This window comes from Erpetoichthys calabaricus, chromosome 18, assembly GCF_900747795.2.
Source record: "Erpetoichthys calabaricus chromosome 18, fErpCal1.3, whole genome shotgun sequence".
Taxonomy (NCBI): Eukaryota; Metazoa; Chordata; class Cladistia; order Polypteriformes; family Polypteridae; genus Erpetoichthys; species Erpetoichthys calabaricus.
Genome location: NC_041411.2, coordinates 74,570,894 through 74,591,733, shown reverse-complemented (window position 1 = coordinate 74,591,733; position 20,840 = coordinate 74,570,894). Strand labels below are relative to the sequence as shown.

Genomic DNA, 20,840 nt, shown 5'->3' with positions numbered 1-20,840 from the left:
TTTACAGGAAACACCACCACTGACTCTGGGAACTACGGGCTCGGTTTTGTATTACAAATCGTTGAGCTCTTTCCATTTGGAGCTGTGACTCCTTTGCCTCTGCTGGCACAGTGGATTACAGCAAGTTTAGTTTACAGGTTGTGTTGTTTGGGCGCCACCTACTGACTCTGGGAAGCCACTGCATTTGACTCTGGGGTGCTGCGGCGCAGTGCGCATGCGCTTCGGTGCGTCCGCCGTGCATAAATTAAACTGTCATTTAGTAATATAGATCATTTGGATCAAATCTTCAGAAAGGAGAAGAAAATCTAGGATATGAGAATGACCTGACATGGCAGAGTTCAAGCACTAACAAGCTATGAAATCAAATTATTGGCAAGAATTGCTTTCTAATTAAGCAACCGCGTTAGAACAAAAACCTGCAGCCACTGCGGCCCTCCAGGACTGTGACTGAGGACCCCTGATTTAGGTCAATTAAATTTGCATACAAGTATTAGGTACACAACATAGATTTCTATGAACTTTTGAGATATTTCTGCTAACCGGAAGTGGTACTTTACCTTTTATTTATGCAGCTGCAGAGTCCAATTTATTCAGCTTTAATTTTATTATAATTGTTCAGTATATTAATTTGATTTGTTGTTGATGGTCCTTTAATGTACATCTATACTAATAAAAGGCGCAAAGCCCTCACTGACTCACTCATCACTAATTCTCCAACTTCCTGTGTAGGTAGAAGGCTGAAATTTGGCAGGCTCATTCCTTACAGCTTACTTACAAAAGTTAAGCAGGTTTCATTTCGAAATTCTATGTGTAACGGTCGACAACGTCCGCCATGTTATGACGCCACTGTCAGGCACCATATTGAACTTTCCACGGTCTTTGTTACTTATGGGCCCATTTTCAAGAAATTTGGTACTCGGGTTCCCAACGCTAACTGAATCCTACTTACGTACATATATACATCCATAGCCTGCAGCTCAGTCGCCATGTGAGGCGGTGTTGGGTCCCCCATCCCCACGCCTCCCACGTAGTTGGCTGCCTGCTTATATAAGGCCGTCCGTCGCTCCGGTCTCTTCATTCCCTTCCTTGCTTCGCCACGGTATTCACGTCTCTCTGCTGATAACTGCAGCCTTTTTATATAATCCACAGCTTCTCCGCTGTTTTATTGTTCGTTTATTACGATTATAGTTATTGCGTAGGTATTTTAGACTTACTTACATTGTTCAGGTACCCATTTCCTTTATCGTTCCAACCGTACCCCCATTAACATGTCTATCGAGGTGATCAGCATCGATCAAAGAACTGTCACTTACCGAGTGGTTTTCATGCCCGGAGATGGTGACTGCCTTTTTCATTCTCTGTGTTACATATTGCATGGCCATGTCAGGCTCACTCTTGATATCCGGTGGAACATTGTGTCTTATGTATTGAATGACTGGGACAGGTTCAAGGTGTGGACTGATGATGGTACAGGAGATAATTGTACTACACAGGAGCATTATAAGAGTGAAATGCTTAAGCCCTTCACCTATGGTTCTGCATGTGAGTTGATGGCTGCCGCTTGAATTGTTCGGTTGTCGCTTTCAAGTGTACCGAAATGGCCAAATATTTTACACCTTTGGACAATCGCCAATGCCTTTTACAAAGCCTTCTTCAAAATGTTTACCCCAATCTACGAAATCTCCACAAAAACGACGTGTCATGGTTGAGGGAGAGAGCAATCCTGACACCAAGAAATGACATGACTAAGACTATAAACCACATTTTACTTCAAGAACTACCTTCACAACCAAAAACATATCAGTCTGGATTCAGTTGTAGAAGTGGAAGACGCGGTGCACTATCCGGTAGAGTTTCTCCACACTCTGAATCCTCCAGGCACTCCTGAGCATAATCTAATTTTGAAGATTGGGGCACCAATAATGTTACTGAGAAACTTACAGCTACCGAAACTTTGTAACGGCACAAGTGGCTCAGGGGAGAGAGTTTTTATTCCTCGCATCCCCGTTATACCCTCTGATCTCCCATTTCAATTCAAACGCCTCCAATTTCCAGTAAGGTTCTGTTTCGCAATAACAATTAATAAGTCTCAGGGACAGACCCTACAAAAGGTTGGCATTGATTTGAGGCAAGATTGCATTTCACATGGCCAACTGTACGTTGCATGCTCAAGAGTAAGCTCAGCGCACAGCTTGGTCATATTACAACCGGAGGGCCGAACTGACAACGTGGTATACAAAGAGATCCTTAACAAATAGTTATTTGTATATTTTTCCTCAGTTTAAAAAGGTTTACTTTTCTTCTTAATAAAGATTTTAAGGCAGTACTTCGCCGCTGCGAAGCGCAGGTATTTTGCTAGTAATATAATAATTGTCTTGCATTTTACTCCTCAGATATGGGGATGGATATTTGAGTTTACGAGAAAGTTTAGGGGAGACCACTCCCGATTTTTTTTTTTTTTTGGAACCATGTTAATGTACCTAGCTTGCATTTTGTTTGGAGTTGTTTACTTATGATGATCAATTTTGTTACCTTGTCCTGTAAAACATATTTCCGAACAGTCTCCCAGACTGATGTTTACTCAATTATTTTGACTTCATTTGTAAGTCACATTGAATTGAAGTTTTTAAAATTATGAAGGGAATTAGTCCAGTGGATTGAGACTGTGACTTTAAATGAGTTAATGAAGAGCATGAGGGCACAGTTGGGAACTTGTTGAGGGTAAGTTTCGCGCAAATATTACAAAGTTTTTCTTCACATGGAGAACCACAGACACCAAGTAGTGTGGTAGACAGAAGGACTTTAGGAGCCTTCGAAACTCTGCTTGATGATATTTTGGTAGAATTAAGTGGACATGACTGGCAAGCTTTGTTGGTCTGAATGGCCTGTTCTCATCTTTAATGTACCCCCTAGTAATCTAGAAACAGAGTTAAGTGTGCTGAAGTTACATGTGCAAAGTTAGAGTTAGGGTTAGGATTGGTTACACCTTGCCTGAAGAAGGGGCCTGAGTTGCCTCGAAAGCTTACATATAGTAATCTTTTTAGTTAGCCAATAAAAGGTGTCATTTTGCTTGACATTTCACTATGTTCAAAATGCAAAATAAAACTGAAAACAGGAGCCACACTAGTAACTAAAGACCCCTCTCCGTACAGCATTGTGACTAAACTGCCAGAATTATTTAGTATGGACTACGTGATTAAACTGTGTCCTCCAAGTTGTTAATCCAAATCAGGATTCACAGAAGGTAAAAGCAACTCTCCCAAACTGTTAGATGAGCAGCAAAGGTTTCTCATGTGCAGCAGGTGGAACCCTGTAGTACTTGATGGAGAAGAGGTGGCATGGGCACTAGGCCTTTTCTATAATCCGTAGTCTCACATTTTCAGAGGGTGTCCCTAATCCTGCAAGTGTTTCTGGGAATTGCCCCAAACGTAGCTTTGGTATGGGTTTAAATAGTTCATCTAGATGGACGAAGGTCCAAGTCTTTAGAGTCCTTTTGCCTCCTGTCTTGCTGTATGGTTGCGAGACATGGTGAGTGACCCTGAGACAAAGACTGGACTCCTTTGGTACTGTGTCTCTCTGGAAAATCCTTGGGTACTAGTGGTTTGACTTTGTGTCGAATGAGCGGTTGCTTATGGAGTCCCAAATGAGGCACATGACCTGCATTGTGAGGGAGCGTCAGTTACGGCACTTCAGCCACGTGGCGCGTTTCCCCGAGGGTGAACTGGCTTATAAGATCCACATTGTTGGGAACCTGAGTGGCTGGACCAGGCCAAAGGTTCGCCCACATAACACCTGGCTGCACCAGATAGAGGGTCATTTCTGGAAGGTGGGACTGGACCGCATGTCTGCCTGGGGGGTTGCCAACCGGGATCCCGAGTTGTTTCGTCGTGTAGTGGGTGCAGCAACGCTCTCTACCAGTGCAGGCTCCCCAACTTGACTTGACTTGACTTGATGGTGGCCTGAGTGTGTATTTCCTGACCAAGGTGGTGTACAATTTATTTTTTTTATTTTATATTTTCTTGTTCTCCCTTTGATCCTTCATTTCGTGTGTGTTAATAGAACGCCTAATTTTTGGATATAAAATTGGACTGGGAACTCCTTGTTACACATACCATTATTGATTTATTGCTTATTTCTGTTTAATAACTCTGGAGTTTGACTGTGCAAATCCTCAATGACCGCTTCTTAAACTCATGAAAAATCCAGCTGTTGGATTTTACTTTTAATTTTTCTCCTTTTACATCTTTTTGACTATTTTTTTTTTATTAGTATAAACTCCATACTGGCAGTACTTTCAGATTGGCTCAGTTTTACTTCTGTTTCATCTTATTCCAGGTTTTCTTTTTAGATTTGGTAGGTTTGATGTTGGAAATGCTTCCTCCTTAACATGCCTGCAAGTTTTTTTTATACCTATGATGTAGTCTGCAACTAAATTAACCGTTTGGGTGAAGTGTGCAACGCTTGTGAATATCCGATGGTCTTTTTTTCATATTGGTGATTTCACTAAAGCAATTTAGCTAATTTCTAAGCTGCATCTTGCATGCATTGTCTGTTTAAACATAAACTTGTTGACATTAAAAAAAAAAAAAATGGTTTCCTCAAGAAGTGATCAAATGTGAATGAAGACCCCGCTATAAAAGTGGATTATTATAAGGAATGATTCCAGAATTTGAGCAAAGAGATGCTTAAGTGGTAAAGAACAAGGCTCTATCCTTCATGTGTGCTGGGTAAAACAACCAAACGTGGTTGGCACAAGTGATTGTGATTCTTTGAAAAAAGAGACTACAGTGTAAATTGTAAAACAATGTTTGTGCATCTGCTCCTTCAGGGGAAGCAGTAGTTTCTTAAAAGAGTGGTCGCCATTACCACTGAGATATGAAAGGTGCTAAATCTCTATATGGGGTGTAAAACCTACACAAGTGATCTGAAGGCCAGCTGTGTTCCCCTTTGGTGATCTGAGAAGCCCAAAACCTTTTCAACAGGTGTGATTACCCATGAAACCATAGTCGACATCAGCATCTTCTGGGTTGACCACCTGTCCTAATGACTCTGTTCCCGAGCCGTTTATTCTGATATACGTCATTAAATCATCCTTGATGCATTGTAGCAGCAGTGATAATATCCTGCCCTTGTAGTTATTGGATTTTTATGAAGAGTTGGTACATTAGAACAACTGTGACAAGAACAGACCGTTCAGCCCAGCAAGCTCGTCCATCCTATTTACCTAGATTCTCCAGAAGTATCAAGTCCTGCTTTCCACCACACTACTTGCTCACTTATTCCAAGTGTCTGTGGTTTTTAAACCTTTCTAACATTTGTGCTAACTCTGCCCTAAATACGTTTCCAGCAATATCCCCTTGTTCTTTGTTGAAGAATTCATTTCAAAGTAACCGCTTGGATCCACTGTACTAATTCCTTAATTCCGTAATTTTAAGTACTTTTGATCATGTATGCTCTTATCTCCCTTTTCTTAAATTGAAATGGTTCAACTCCTACAATCTTTCCTCATAACTCACACCTCTTAGTCCTAGAAGCAGTCTAGTTACTCTTCTCTGAACGTCCGCTGGTGCTCCTATGCCTTTCTTTTGTAATATGAAGAACAAAACTGTACACAGTACTCCATGTGAGACCTCGTTATAAGTATTATATACCTTAAGAATAACTTCCCTTGATTGGTACTCTACACATCATCATCTTCATCCACCTTAATAAAAGCACATGCGTCTGTTTGTGTTATCTGTCTGGTTGCCACGTCTCTCTTGTTCCAGAAGATGGCATCACAATTTTTAATAATAAAATGCATTGCATTTGTCATTCCAATAGATGGCGCATCACAAACATTAACACTCCTTTTACAAATCTCATGTTCAGTGTCCTATAACGGACATACTGTACGTATTGCATGGTGCACTGTAAATGTTAACGCTGAGGTCTACATTGATAACTTAGATTTCAACCACTCTTCTTATATATAAACATCTACGCGTGGAAGTGTGTGTGTCTGTCCGGCCCGGAAGTGAGAGGTGGAGTCGAGCTAAGGGCTCCACCTCTGAGGATACACAAGCGAGGCCAGCACGTCAGCAAAATGAAACCTACAAAGAGAGAGTCACTTGCTTATCCACTATTACAGAAGCGTGGCGAGCACATCGGCAAAACGATAATACGCAAGTGAGGTGAGCATGTCGACGAAACGAAAACTCTGAAGAAAGAGGAAGTCGCTAATCCGCCAATGCACAAACAATGTGGGCTCGTCGGCAAAACGATAATACGCAAGCGAGGTGAGCACGTAGACGAAACGAATACTCTGAAGAAAGGCAAAGTCGCTTATCTGCTAATGCACACACGATGCGGGCACATCGGCAAAACGATAATACGCAAGCGAGGTGAGCACATCGATGAAACAAAACCTCCGAAGAAAGGCAAAGTCGCTTAGCTGCTAATGCACAAATGATGCGGGCATGTCGGCAAAACGATAATACGCAAGCGAGGTGAGCACATCGACGAAACAAAACTTCCGAAGAAAGGCAAAGTCGCTTATCCGCTAATCCACAAACGATGCGGGCTCGTCAGCAAAATGATAATACGCAAGCGAGGTGAGCACATCGACGAAACCTCCGAAGAAAGGCAAAGTCGCTTAGCCAATAATCCACAAACGATGCGGGCTCGTCAGCAAAATGATAATACGCAAGCGAGGTGAGCACATCGACGAAACGAAACCTCCGAAGAAAGGCAAAGTCGCTTAGCCGCCAATGCACAAATGATGCGGGCACATCGGCAAAACAAAACCTCCTAGGAGAGAGACACCCAGAGTAGTTCCTTTCAATTACCTGACATCTCTACATTTCAATTTTTTTTTTCTTGACTATTTCAATAGTTTCTAGGACCCCATGCTTTTTACAGCACGGGCTTACACAGCTAGTGGGTTATAATATCATTAGCTGTGCTACCCATCTAACATGTAGCTTCTTAAACTGTGAGTCACAACCCAAAATGGGTTGCAGGTTGCTCCTTATGGAGTCGCAGAGGGTCATGACTGGGAAAGGGTCACATACGGTTTGCTGACTGTCTCGTGATGGGCCACCATTGCTCATCTGTTGACTATTGGTGGGAACACACACACACACCTCGAAATGTAACAATCGTCATGGACTGGATCCTGAAGACACTAAGGAGGACAAGTTTGGGTTGCGCGATTAAACAGTGTAGGTCTGTTGATTCTTTTAAAAAAACAACTGATAACACTTCTTTTGAAACCGGCTGAGTAGTTCCTGTTTGTTATTTATTTTATTGGTAATGTTTGTTTTATTTGTTATACTTTGTATTGTATTGCTGTTCAGCTCTGTGACCCTTGTCTGTGAAGGGCGCTATATAAATAAACTAGTACAGCTATTTGCATTCAAATTGCCCACTAGAGGCAGTTGTGAGTGTAACATGCTTGCAAACCTAAGCCCTGTTTTAGTGTTCTTGAAATTTGACCACTATGTTTGCAACAGTCTTATATTGCCTGTGAGAGGACTACACAAAGAATTTAACATGAATACACTGACATTATCTCATAGTTTCTATTTTGTTTTTAACTATTACTGCCAACATTATCCCTTTTTTTCAGTAACCAGAGTCCTCAGGAAGCCAAAGCCTTTCCTGTCTCACGAGTGTATTTGACTATTTTGACTATTTAATTCTAATGGATGATGCTCCATGGGGTGCCTGGTGACGGCCTGCTGCAGTATAGAAGGCCCAATTTGGACATCAAAGCCTGCAGCGTCTATGAAGAGAGACATTCTTTGTGTTTTGCACGTGTGCTAAATCTCACTGGCACAGGTCCTAAAATTAGTCTGCTAACACAGGGGAGCCAGCAATCGCAGAATAGACCTAAAACATTTGGGCTTGCCGGCTCTAATCCCCCCCACCCCACCCTTTGGCAAATGAAACTGTCAGTCCAGCAAAGCAGCTTAGCTGGGTCACCTCGCAGTCCATTTATCTCATCACTATTTCTGTCTCTCGTGCAGAATTTATTTTGTATTTATGCTTATCCCAGATAATCCCTTTTAGAGTTTTAACTGGTAGAGTGTAATTTTTACGGTTCATTTTAACAACCTTTCAGTTATTCAAATAAGTATTTGTTTTAGAATCGAGTAAAAGCAATATTTCTACCCACCATTGCTCTACCTACTAGACAAAAAGAATGCAATACTGGTTTCTTTTTGTAATCGCAAAAGAAAAAGAGTGACTGGAGTTTGTGTGCTCTGTATACTGCAGTTGGCATTTTTTTTCCAGACCTGCTTACTGTGTGGTACAGCTGGTAAAAAAAAAACCACTACATTTGCTTTTTTTTTTTTTTAAATGACATGGGGGCGCCAGCGCTATGCGCCGTTGTGAAGAGGAGGGCTGAACGCACCCCAAGGAGACGCGGCCGCTCCTCCGAAACTCCTCTTCAACGGTGATCCAATGGGAAACAAATACATATATCTTTTTTACCTCCTCTTTGCTCGATCAGCTGCTGGCTTGCTGTTGCTGCCGTGCCGCGTGATATGCACTTCGTTCGCCAACACTACGTGCCGTTGTGAAGAGGTGGGCTGAACTCACCCCAAGGAGACGCGGCCGCTCCTCCGAAACACCTCTTAAATGGTGATACAATGGGAAGCAAATACGTTTTTTTTTTTAACCTCCTCTTTGCTCGATCAGCTGCTGCCATGCTGCGTGACCTGCATTTCATGTGGCACTTCAAACATTTTAAAAGCCTGTACAGCAGCTGTCCTTATGTCTCACTGCCTTGTCTCTCTTGTCCCCCAGACATCCTCAAACACTATTTGATCTCTTTTCACTGTTCCATTATTTGCTGTTTGTTTGCGCTAATGCGATCTTTACTCTCATTTTATTTGAGACTTTCGAATTTTCCTACTTCCACTACCTCTAACCTGCTCTGCATGTGCATCACGGGACTTGCTTCCAAAGGTTGTAAGTATGACGTGACTTGTCCGTCTCACGGGACGTGAAAGTGTCTCTCTGTCTCTCTTCAGCAGATCACGTCTCGTCGCAGGAAAAAAAAAGTCTTGTCTTGTCGCAAGATTTTTTTTTTTATAATCGAGAGATAACAGAAATGACGGCTTCAGCAAAAAATTAAGAAACACATCTGCTGGTTGCTGAAAGACAGTAGCCTAAACTTTTGTACTGCATCATCTCTGTAGTTCAAAATAACAACTGAAAATTTCAAAGAGAAACGGCAAGTGTGAGGCATCCTTAGGTTGTGTGTGTGTGTGTGTGTGTGTGTGTGTGTGTGTGTGTGTGTGTATGTATGTTCAGACACGCCATGTGGAGCTTTGTCCTTCTTATCGCATTTTCTAATTGGAGCACTACAAGGAAGAGTCCTGTCTCCTTTACTCTGTACACCTCAGACTATAACTATAACAGCATGTCATGTCACTTGCTGAAATTCTCAGATGATTCTGCACTTATGGGGGTGTACTAATAAGGGGGATGAGATAGAAGAGAGGAGTCCAGTGGAAAAGTTTTGTTTCCTTGGTGCAAAGAGAATTGTCGGCATCTGAACATCAGCAAAAAAACAAGGAACTGGTTATTGATTTTCACCGCACCAAAGAGCCTCTGTGTCTGGTCACTATTAAAGGAGTGGATTAGAGGTGGTCCACTCCTACAAGTACTTGGGAGGGGGGGGTCCAAATTACTGACTGGTTAATATTGTCTCAAAACAGAGAGGACCTTTAGAAGAAAGGACAGAGCAGCCTCGTTTTCCTTAGGAGACTGTGTTCCTTTAATGTAGGAAGTGACATCCTTCACATCTTCCATAACTCTGACGGTCAGTGCAATTTTCTACACTGCGTTGCACTGGACTGGTAACGTCACTTCAAGAGAGGCCCACTGAATCAACAATCTAATTAAAAGGGCATCTCGGTTATAGCACTCACTCTGGACACCTCCTGGAGGTCACAGCGAAGGTGAAAATTAAAATAAAAAGTGAGTGCCATTATGAACAATGCTGCACATCCTCTCTCTGACACACTAACACTGAGGACTTTGAGCCGACGAATTATTCAGCAGAAGTGTGTCGTGAAACACTATGGTGCAGCGTTGCCAGGTCTGCGTTTTTTTTTTTTCGTCCAGTTGAGCTATTTTTCATCATCATCTGCAGAAAAAAGGGGGGTTTCGCAGGTTGTGGTTTTTTTGGGGTACTTTTTAAAGGCTATTTTTCAACACCCCCCTCCAACAAATGTTTACCATGTTTTTCACCCATCTGGTACCCCTTCCCCTGCTATTCGCTCTTGTATATGGTCTTTGCCATTGGGCTTAAAGTTTTCCAGTGTGTCATATTTACAGTTGTGCTTGAAAGTTTGTGAACCCTTCAGAATTTTCTGTATTTCTGCATAACTATGACCTAAAACATCATCAGATTTTCACTCAAGTCCTAAAAGTAGATAAAGAGAAACCAGTTAAACAAATGAGACAAAAATATTATACTTGGTCATTTATTTTTTAAGGAAAATGATCGAATATTATATATTTGTGAGTGGCAAAAGTATGTGAACCTTTGCTCTCAGTATCTGGTGTGACCCCCCTTTGCAGCAATAACTGTAACTAAACGTTTCCAGTAACTGTTGATCAGTCCTGCACACCGGCTTGGAGGAATTGGAGCCCATTCCTCCGTACAGAACAGCTTCAACTCTGGGATGTTGGTGGGTTTCCTCACATTAACTGCTCGCTTCAGGTCCTTCCACAACATTTTGATTGGATTAAGGTCAGGACTTTGACTTGGCCATTCCAAAACATTAACTTTATTCTTCTTTAACCATTCTTTGGTAGAACGACTTGTGTGCTTAGGGTCGTTGTCTTGCCGCATGACCCACCTTCTCTTGAGATTCAGTTCATGGACAGATGTCCTGACATTTTCCTTTAGAATTCTCTGATATAATTCACAATTCATTGTTCCATCAATGAAGGCAAGCCGTCCTGGCCCAGATGCAGCAAAACAGGCCCAAACCATGATACTACCACCACCATGTTTCACAGATGGGATAAGGTTCTTATGCTGGAATGCAGTGTTTTCCTTTCTCCAAACATAACGCTTTTCATTTAAACCAAAAAGTTCTATTTTGGTCTCCTCCGTCCACAAAACATTCTTCCAATACCCTTCTGGTTTGTTCGCGTGATCTTTAGCAAACTGCAAACGAGCAGCAATGTTTTTTTGGAGAGCAGTGGCTTTCTCCTTGCAACCCTGCCATGCACACCATTGTTGTTCAGTGTTCTCCTGATGGTGGACTCATGAACATTAGCCAATGTGAGAGAGGCCTTCAGTTGCTTAGAAGTTACCCTGGGGTCCTTTGTGACCTCGCCGACTATTACACGCCTTGCTCTTGGAGTGATCTTTGTTGGTCGACCACTCCTGGGGAGGGTAACAATGATCTTGAATTTTTCTCCATTTGTACACAATCTGTCTGACTGTGGATTGGTGGAGTCCAAACTCTTTAGAGATGGTTTTGTAACCTTTTCCAGCCTGATGAGCATCAACAACTCTTTTTCTGAGGTCCTCAGAAATCTCCTTTGTTCGTGCCATGATGCACTTCCACAAACGTGTGTTGTGAAGAGCAGACTTTGATAGATCTCTGTTCTTTAGATAACACAGGGTGCCCACTCACACCTGATTGTCATCCCATTGATTGAAAACACCGGACTCGAATTTCACCTTCAAACTAACTGCTAATCCTAGAGGTTCACATACTTTTGCCACTCACAAATATGTAATATTCGATCATTTTCCTCAATAAATAAATGACCAAGTAGAATATTTTTGTCTCATTTGTTTAACCGGTTTCTCTTTATCTGCTTTTAGGACTTGAGTGAAAATCTGATGATGTTTTAGGTCATATTTATGCAAAAATATAGAGAATTCTACAGTGTTCCAGAAACTTTCAAGCACAACTGTATCCACCCCAGGCATTGGGCTCTTTTGCTATTTTTAAGCAGTCATTGGGCTATATACTTTTTAGGAACCTAAAGTGTGGGTACAGACCAAAGTGTTGTGTGTGTATGTGCGTGAATATTTATTGATTTATTTATTTTCATAATTATCTACCTATTATTGTATTTATTTATTTAAAGAGCTTCTGTAAATAGCCAACATTCCCCCTGGGGACAAATCGTTTTATCTATCTGTCTATCTAAGCATGGGACAGACGCTATATAAATAAAATCTATCCATCAGCAATCTGATCAGGCAGCCTTTATTAAGTGCCCTGTGTGAATCTTAAAACTTGAGAGAATTAACTGCTTTATTTTTCTCCTCTTTCCTAGTATTCACCTCCAAATCCCAAGGGACCTGATCTGCCTGTGGCTTTCGCTGTCGTTCTGGCTCCGCCTCCCAGCAGCAGAACGTGCTTGCAGGCGCAGCAGTCTGCGTGCTCCTCTCTGTCCCTCAGCCTGTGCCTGCCAGCCTATGCCTCCAGCACCTCGCAGCCCACCAACGCCATGTGCCTTTCGCAAACCATGGAAGTGGGGAAGCAGGGCAAAAGCCTGGGGCCAGGCCGGAGCAAAGGAGGCGTCCTTCTGCAGCCCTTTGTTCACCAGGTGGGAGGTCACACCAGCATGATGCGCTATGACGATCACACAATCTGCAAACCCCTCATACAAAGAGAGCAACGCTTCTATGAGTCCCTGCCTCCAGAAATGAAGGAGTTCACGCCAGAGTACAAAGGTAGGATTAGCGTTCACCCAGCATTCCAGAAGGAATGGACAGTAAGTGCGATTATGCTTTACTTCTTGTCAACTCTTCCATGATTGAATCTGATGGGCCTAGTTCATTTTTTCTGTGAGCCAGAACTTTATTCTGGCAACACTGAGGCAAAGCAGAAAGTAACCCTCCTTAGGACACATGTCTATGAAAAGTCACCCTGGACCAGAAGTGAATAAAATAGGTTTAGGTGGTTGTAGGAGAGTTGTCATATCTAGTGGCTCGGCGGCCACCACAATAAGAACTGTGGCAGATTGTGCTGTAGAGTTCATTGTCATAGTGCCTGAATCAACTTTCCATCATGATCAGAGATGTGCCCAAAAAGTACATCCAGGTCAGGTGGAAGCCCCTCAAAACTGGGATCCTTATTATTGGTAGTTCATTCTACAGCACCACTAAGGGGTGCCCAACAAGTCTACAATTCCCAGGTTGCCCCATGATTATGTGCATGTGTGGTCCGACAAAAGGGATGCTACCACCTCGCACACTGGGTGGCGGGTTGTCCATGACACTGATAGGCAGTCCTGTTTTTCCATTATGTTGGCCCTCTGGGCACATAAAGGTCCTTTCACCCCCTCTGGGGAGCCTGTGCACACCCACCTGCTATTATACACTGCGTACTTATGGTAAAACATCTTGAGGAGGTTCTCAATGTCAAAGGCACCATTTAAAATATGGATTGAGTGATCTTGTGATGGGCAGCAGCAGCTAATTCAAGTGTTTCTACTTCCTCCCCTTGTCCATATGTTTACTGTATTTCCTCCAACTTCCTAAAGATTTGCAGGTTAGGTATATGAAACTAGGGGGCTCCGCCCCCTGCTCGCTTCGCTCGCCAACCCCTGGTGTTGGGAATGACAAAGAGCGTGATGTATGAATGAGATATAGAATAGTGTGAAGGTGTAGATGATGCAAATAGAAAGCAAACAATAAAGTGTGTGGCACAGTGTAAAGGTTTATTGGAAAATTTCTTTGTACACGCCGTTTAAGTGTAAAAGGTAATTCCAGGTCAGAACTTGTAAGGTCAATGAAGATGGTCATTATCGTGATCAGAGTCAACTTTGTCAGAGCTTAGAGTTGTGTCTCTCCAGGAAGTAATGGAATGACTTGGGTATTTATGTTTTCCACATTAATATTTTTTGGACATAATATAGTGCGTTGTGTTAAAAGGGGCATTTGGTCTAATGAGATTGCTGTTCCAAATCTCTCTGTAACTAAGTCGTCGCAGATAAAGGTTTGAGGAATTGTAATAATATGTGGCTGAAGTCCATCTGTATTGGTGAGTGTACCATCTCTCAGTTGTAATAAGCAATTGTTATGATCTGGTTCTGGACATCGTATCTTTTTTACTAACTGTATCTTTTGAAAGCAATGGCAATTGTCTGCGTATTTTAAGGTGCACTGAACAATAGCTGAGTGCATGGCATCTGGAAGAATAGCTAATCACTGTTTAAAATCTCCTCCTAATAAAAGTACCTTTCCTCCAAATCGAATATTATTATTCATAAACGTTTGTAGAAGTTTATGAATGGTGTTGAGTAAGTGACTTCATGCCATTGTACATTCATCAATAAACAACATTTTTTGAAGACGGATGTCACGTGCAGTGCCACTGTTAATGTTCATAGTGGATACCGATTTGTAGGATCTAATGCAGTTGATAAAGATTTCACTTTCAGGTACATCGTCAGTTAGAATCTTCTGTAGATATTCAGTATATGAATGTAAAGGAGGCAGTCTAATTTGACCCTTTTGACAACAACGTCTAAATGTATTACTTGTATTGCCAGTTGTTTCTTCAGGGAAGTGAACTGAATGACAATGATTGCAAATGACATTCATTAATCGGAATGAATTTTTCTGGGGTATGTTTTGTTTGTGCCGTTTGAGAGGCGCGTTGTTGCATATGTAGTATTTGGGACGTGTTGTTTTGGAGCTGTAATCGATTTGCCTGTGCTGTGTGAGATGCCCGTTGTAGCCTTCCTTGCCGTTAACGCATGTCTGAGACGGGAGGTGTTTCGTTTTGAATCCGTGCCTGTTGCGATGCAGCACTTTGATTGATAGTTTGCGTCATGTGGATCTAGGATGTAGATTTGTGCATATTTGCGTTGTTGATTTGTTTCAGGGTGCACTGTTCCAATGCGATGCAGTATTTGTGCACATATGGGAAAGCAGTATGGGCCATTGCCTTTTGGTGGCCTGATATTTACTAAAAGCAAATGAACTATTGTAGGATCTAACGCAGTTCATAAAGTTTTTACTTTTAGGTATATCGTTAGTTAGAAGCTGTAGTTGAGCTTTGCGTTTTTGGAGTCGAGACATTTTTTCTTTTAGAAATATGGATAAGTAATAAGAAGTATTGCACTCACTGTTAATATGGAGACTTTTCTGCGGTTGAACGGTTAATAGTGCCTTATGGTAATGAGATCCACCTATGCTGCATAGCCGTCTATTTTGTTGTTTCTTTCATGTTCGTGTGTTTGTTCCTGTTATCCTTTCCTTTTCGTTTTGTACCCGTGACCGTGTATTCATGACTTGTTTCAATATGTTTCCTTTTCTGCAGTTGAACGGTTAATAGTGCTTTATTGTAAGGAGATCCACCAATGCTGACACCTATGCTGTCTAGTATGAAGGTGCTGACGTTCACTTTAGAATATGTGGCTTTGGGTGTGACTTCTTATGGATGTGGGGGGGGGGGGGGGTTCTTTGGTGTTGAGGATTGTTGTCGCGCGAGCGTCTTCTTTCTTTTTGTGTTCCTGTGTCTTGTTGAATCCCCCTCTTTGTGTGTGTCCCGTCCCTCGCTTGTAGGGTCTGTGGGGTGGTTTTGTGTTCTTTTTTTTGTGTTCCATGGGCTTGTTGAATCCCCCTCTTGGTGTGTGTCCTGTCCGGTGCCTGTAGGGGGGGGGGGGGTGCCTTGCTGTTGTGTGCGAGCCTCTTTTTTTTTTTTTTTTTTTTTCGGGTCTAGTTTCGTGTGCAATGTGTTTCGTGCTTTTCCTGCGTTTGACTTTGCGCCTCATTTCTCCTTTTTGTATGTGCTCACTCCTTTTTTCTGTGGTCTTGTCCGCCACTCGCGGCCCCTCATCCGCCTTTGTCGCCCTCTTTTCTCCGCCTTTCTCCGACTCTCGCGGACTCTTTTTGCGCCTGCGCCTCTCGCGGCCCCTCATCCGCCTCTCTCGCCCTCTTTTGTCCGCCTTTCTCGGCTCCTCAGCCGACTCTCGCGGACTCTTTTTGCGCCTGCGCAGTACGTCTTTTTGCAGCTACGGCCCATGGCCGGATGTGCCTGCGTCCATCATCCGGTTTAGCATTCTCGGTTAGTAATATGGATAAGGCGGTTTCGTTTTGTGGAGACGTGATTCCGTTGCCTTTGGTGACACCGACTGCTGGCAGAGTGGAGCACAGCAAGTTTAGTTTACAGGTTGTGGTGTTCGTGTGCCAGCCACTGAGTCTGAGAAGCCACTGGGTTTGAGTCTGTGACCGTTATGTGATCTATATTACTGGCACAGTGGATTAGAGCCAGTGTAGTGTACAGGATGTGTTGTGTGGGCGCCACCTACTGACTCTGGGAAGCCGCTGCGTTTGACTCTGGGGCGAGCGCCACGGTGAAGTACGTATGCGCCTCGGTGGGAAGCCGCTGCGTGATGAAATATGGAGTTGTGGTTGCGTCCTGGGACAGTTCATTTCAACGCGCTTCTGTTATTGTCTTTCTTCATGCAGTCTCGTTTTTGTTTTTTTATGGCTGTGTCGTCGTATATGCAGTGGTGTGGGCGGTCGCGTCCGGGCGGCTGTAGAACCTGGCGTGCACGCTTTACCTCAGGTTTAGTTCACAGGTCGTAGGCATGGTAAAGTTTCCATTTAATTCAATAACCCTATTTGAACTAAAGCGAAGCCGCTGCGTTTGAGTCTGAGGCGCCGCGCCGCAGTGCGCATGCGCTTCGGTGCGTCCGCCGTGCATAAATTAACTGTCGTTTAGTAATGTAGATAAGTGAATGAGTGAGTGTTAATGTGTGCTGCAGTGAACTACCACCCCACCTACAAAAAGTGTTACGATGGACTGATAGTGCATCTAGTTTCTTAGTTTTTCTGTAGTGGACTCTACATAGTTAAGAATTGACAGATTTTGACCTTAGACATTTTGTTGCAGTTGTTGTAGTTAGACTTTTCCAAATTTTGTCTAATCCAAGTCACATTCGTGCGACCTAAACCTACATATACGGTTTTGGCTGGCAGCATTAGCTCATGCTTTTAGAGTACCCATCAATGCCCCTTTGTTGCACACTCCTAGTTTTTTTTTTTTTGCAGAACTGCAGTTTTTGGCCCTGTGTCTTTCACCGCTCCTTTATCAGTTTTAAATAACATGGCCTTATTTAAAAAAAAAAAAAAAAAAAAATCGTTCTATTTGAGTGAGCAACTCCTGTTGACTTGTGGTATTTGTGGTTTAAAAAAAAAAATACATTTTTAATTCTGACGAAATGGAGGAAACGAGAGACGCAGAATGTAACTGAAGTCGGCAAGCTCGTTGTAATTTCTGGCCGTGAAGGAAGCTCTTGCACTATTCATTGAAAATCATTTGTGCAGTTCTTGGATCCAGCTCATCTGGGCTTGGATTGGTGAATGGAGTATGTAGACAGCTGCAGCTGTCAGTGCCAACCCAGGCCTACTTTTCTGGACAAAAGCAATGTAAATTCAGAGCAGAGACCGGCAGTTTGAAATACAACAAAGGTTCTCGCCACAGGTGTCTGCGGTGCTTGAGGCTTCTGCTGTTTTAGGAGGTTCGGCCTACAAGCATTTCCTTTAAAAGGCCATTTATAACACATTTGCTCACACATGTTTCTTTCAGATCTCTGTCTTGGTAAAGAGGACTTGGCAACCACCTGTTAGGTGAAGAGCAGACTTTACATTTTGTCAAAGGCGTCTCTTTTCTAAGTAGTTCTCGAGAACGTGGTTCACTCCTCTCAGACTTTGTTGACTTTGTCTTTGAGCTGTGCACCACAGTAGCCAGGGTTGTGTCATAAATATAAATATTCATCACAAATGTGATGCTTAGTCTTCAAGGTTATTGTACAGATGCTTGCATTCTGCTGCTGGCGATGATTCTGAAGGTTTGTTTATTTTTTTTCGTCCTTTGTGGTGTTTGCAGGTTGGATTACGTTGCTAATGTTCAGTCCTCACGGTAATGTGGGGGGGGTTCCCCGAGCCTGTCCTGGCAGCACTGGGCACAAGACCATACATAAATTAATTACAGGAATCCCTCGCCATATCGCGCTTCGACTTTCGCGGCTTCACTCTATCGCGGATTTTATATGTAAGCATATCTAAATATATAACACGGATTTTTCGCTGCTTCACGGGTTTCTGCGGACAATGGGCCTTTTTACTTCTGGTACATGCTTCCTCAGTTGGTTTGCCCAGTTGATTTCATACAAGAGATGCTATTGGCGGATGGCTGAGAAGCTACCCAATCAGAGCACGCAGTTAAGTTCCTGTGTGCTGCTGATTGGCTCAGCGACAGAGTGCTGCATTAACCAGGAAGTCTCATCTCACTCATTCAGCATTAACGTGCTCCTGCTACTGCTTCAGGGGCCGTGTCCAAGCGCCAACAGAAGATGCAAATGATTGCAGAAAAGGTAAAAGTTTTGGATATGTTGAAGGAAGGGAACAGCTACACCGCTGCAGGACATCATTACAGCATCAATGAGTCCACGATTCTTTTTATTTAAAAAGGAGGAAAAGCATATAAGATCTACGGCCGCAGTGTCCTTTAACCAGGGTGCAAAATGAGTTGCAAATGGACGTGATAAGGCAGTAGTCTGGATGGAATCTGCTTTAGGGATTTGGATTGAAGAGTGCTGGAAGAAGAACAACGGCGGTGCTACACGGTCGCCTGAAGAGGCTCCTTTAGAAGAGCTGTAACACTATCCTTGGTTGTACAGTAAAATTAAACTCATCGTTATCGGACAAGTCGTCGTGTCATTGTTGGTGAGTAACCATAATTAATTATCTACGTACAGTACTTATTACATGTACATAGTTTAGTGTCACTGTACACACATTTTACTGTATACAATTTTTCTTGCATTGTACGTATTTATTGCTGGTGGCCTGTCTGTCGTAATGGCTGTAACATATGTGATATCGGAGACGCTCGATATCTTTAAAATAATATTTAGGTTTTACTGTATATAAACTGTGTTTACATACATAATTTCAACGAATCTTACCTAATATCTAAGAGAATACAAAGAGTTTATGCTGTATAATTGTGCGGGAAATGTTTATAATAGTGTGGGAGAGTTTATAAGGGCTTAAAATATATAAAAATAACCATATGAACATATGGTTTCTACTTCACGGATTTTCACCTTTCGCGGGGGGTTCTGGAACGCAACCCCCGTGATGGAGGAGGGATTACTGTAATTAAAAGCCTAGGACCAAAATTTTTTCCCGGGGCAAGATCCAACCTGCGAACGTTGCAATCGAGCTCCGGCCTCACTGGGCCACATGTTCTGGGCCCGCGCCAAATTAACATCATTCTGGATCAAAATCTTTAAATGTCTTTCAGATATTTGGGTGCCTAACCCATTAACGGCTGTGTTTGGTGGACTTCCAGATGGGCTTAAAGTGGAGAAGGACAAATAAATTGGAATGGCCTTTACTTCACTATTGACACGTAGACTTATTTTGCTCAATTGGAAGAATCCTAACTCACCTCTTTTAATTCAGTGGGTAACTGATGTTATATACCTTTTTGAAACTGGAAAAAATCAAATTCGCCCTTAAGAGGATCTGAACAAAACTTTTTCAAAACCTGGCAGGATCTAATCAATAACATTTTAGAAGAAGCATTTTAATTGAGGAAGCAGGCTCTCTCCCCTCTTCTGCTCCATTTATCTTTATTCACTTAGTTTTACTAGCATAAAGGTTTGCACTGCTGGCCTAGCTCTGTTTCTCAGGGTTGGGGGTTGATTTGTTTCAAACCTTTTGTAAAACTTGAGTTGTGTATGGAATGTTATTTGATTTTAATAAAATCAATTAAATTTTTAAAAAAGCCTAGGACCAGATGCCATTCCATCACAGGGCCTACTCATTTACCCCAATACTCACACTCTCACAGGGTCCATCTCCACTTGAACAACACCCAGATTGGAGATTCAACACATGGTGTTAGATCCGAGATGGCTTTGCTTCCCATTGGGCCATTTGTAAAGTTGTCTTCAGTGTATAACTTTATTTCCTCTTTGCAGATACTTACGTTTTTTTAAAAAACGTTGCCGTGTAGCCTGCTCGTGTCAGTCAGTCATTCTCCAACCCGCTATATCCTAACACAGGCTCACGGGGGGTCTGCTGGAGCCAATCTCAGCCAACACAGGGCGCAAGGCAGGAACAAATCCCGGGCAAGGCGCCAGCACACCGCAGGGCACACACTAGGGACAATTTAGGATCGCCAATGCACCTAACCTGCATGTCTTTTGGAGCACCCGGAGGAAACGTACGCAGACACGGGAAGAACATGCAAACTCCACCCAGGGAGGACCCCGGAAGTGAACCCAGATCTCCTTACTGCAAGGCAGTTGCACTACCACTGCGCCACCATGCCACCCAACATCCATCCATCCATCCATTATCCTATATCCTAACTACATGGTCACGAGGTTCTGCTGGAGTCCATCCCAGCCAACACAGAGCGCAAGGCAGGAACAAATCCCGGGCAGGGCGCCAGCCCAACACAGGGCATACACGCAGACACTAGGGACAATTTAGAATCGCCAATGCACCTAACCTGCATGTCTTTGGACTGTGGGAGGAAACCCACGCAGACACAGGGAGGACCCGGGAAGCGAACCCAGGTCTCCTTTACTGCGAGGCAGCAGCGCTACCCACCGCGCCACCGTGCTGCCCAACATCCATCCATCCAGCCTGCTATATCCTAACACAGGGTCACGGGGGGTCTGCTGAAGTCAATCCCAGCCAACACAGGGTGCATGGCAGGAACTACCCCAGGCAGGGTGCCAGCACTCTGCTGGGCACACACACGGGACGCTTTAAAATCGCCAATGCACCTAACCTGCATGTCTTTGGACTGTGGGAGGAAACCCACGCAGACACG

At 43.1% G+C, this 20,840-nt stretch overlaps 1 protein-coding gene across 3 annotated transcripts in view; it reads left to right on the top strand.

Annotated features, from left to right (window-relative positions):
- The window catches only part of ip6k1 (inositol hexakisphosphate kinase 1), a 58,144-nt gene that overhangs the window by 14,923 nt on the left and 22,381 nt on the right, over positions 1–20,840 (top strand). For 2 of the 3 annotated variants that reach the window (XM_028825361.2, XM_028825362.2), the window contains exon 2: positions 12,304–12,703. In XM_028825361.2, the coding sequence (XP_028681194.1) occupies positions 12,304–12,703 (400 nt within the window). Of the gene's footprint in view, positions 1–12,303; positions 12,745–20,840 lie in introns of those variants that run through there. The other variant, XM_051921026.1, reaches the window with a different exon arrangement.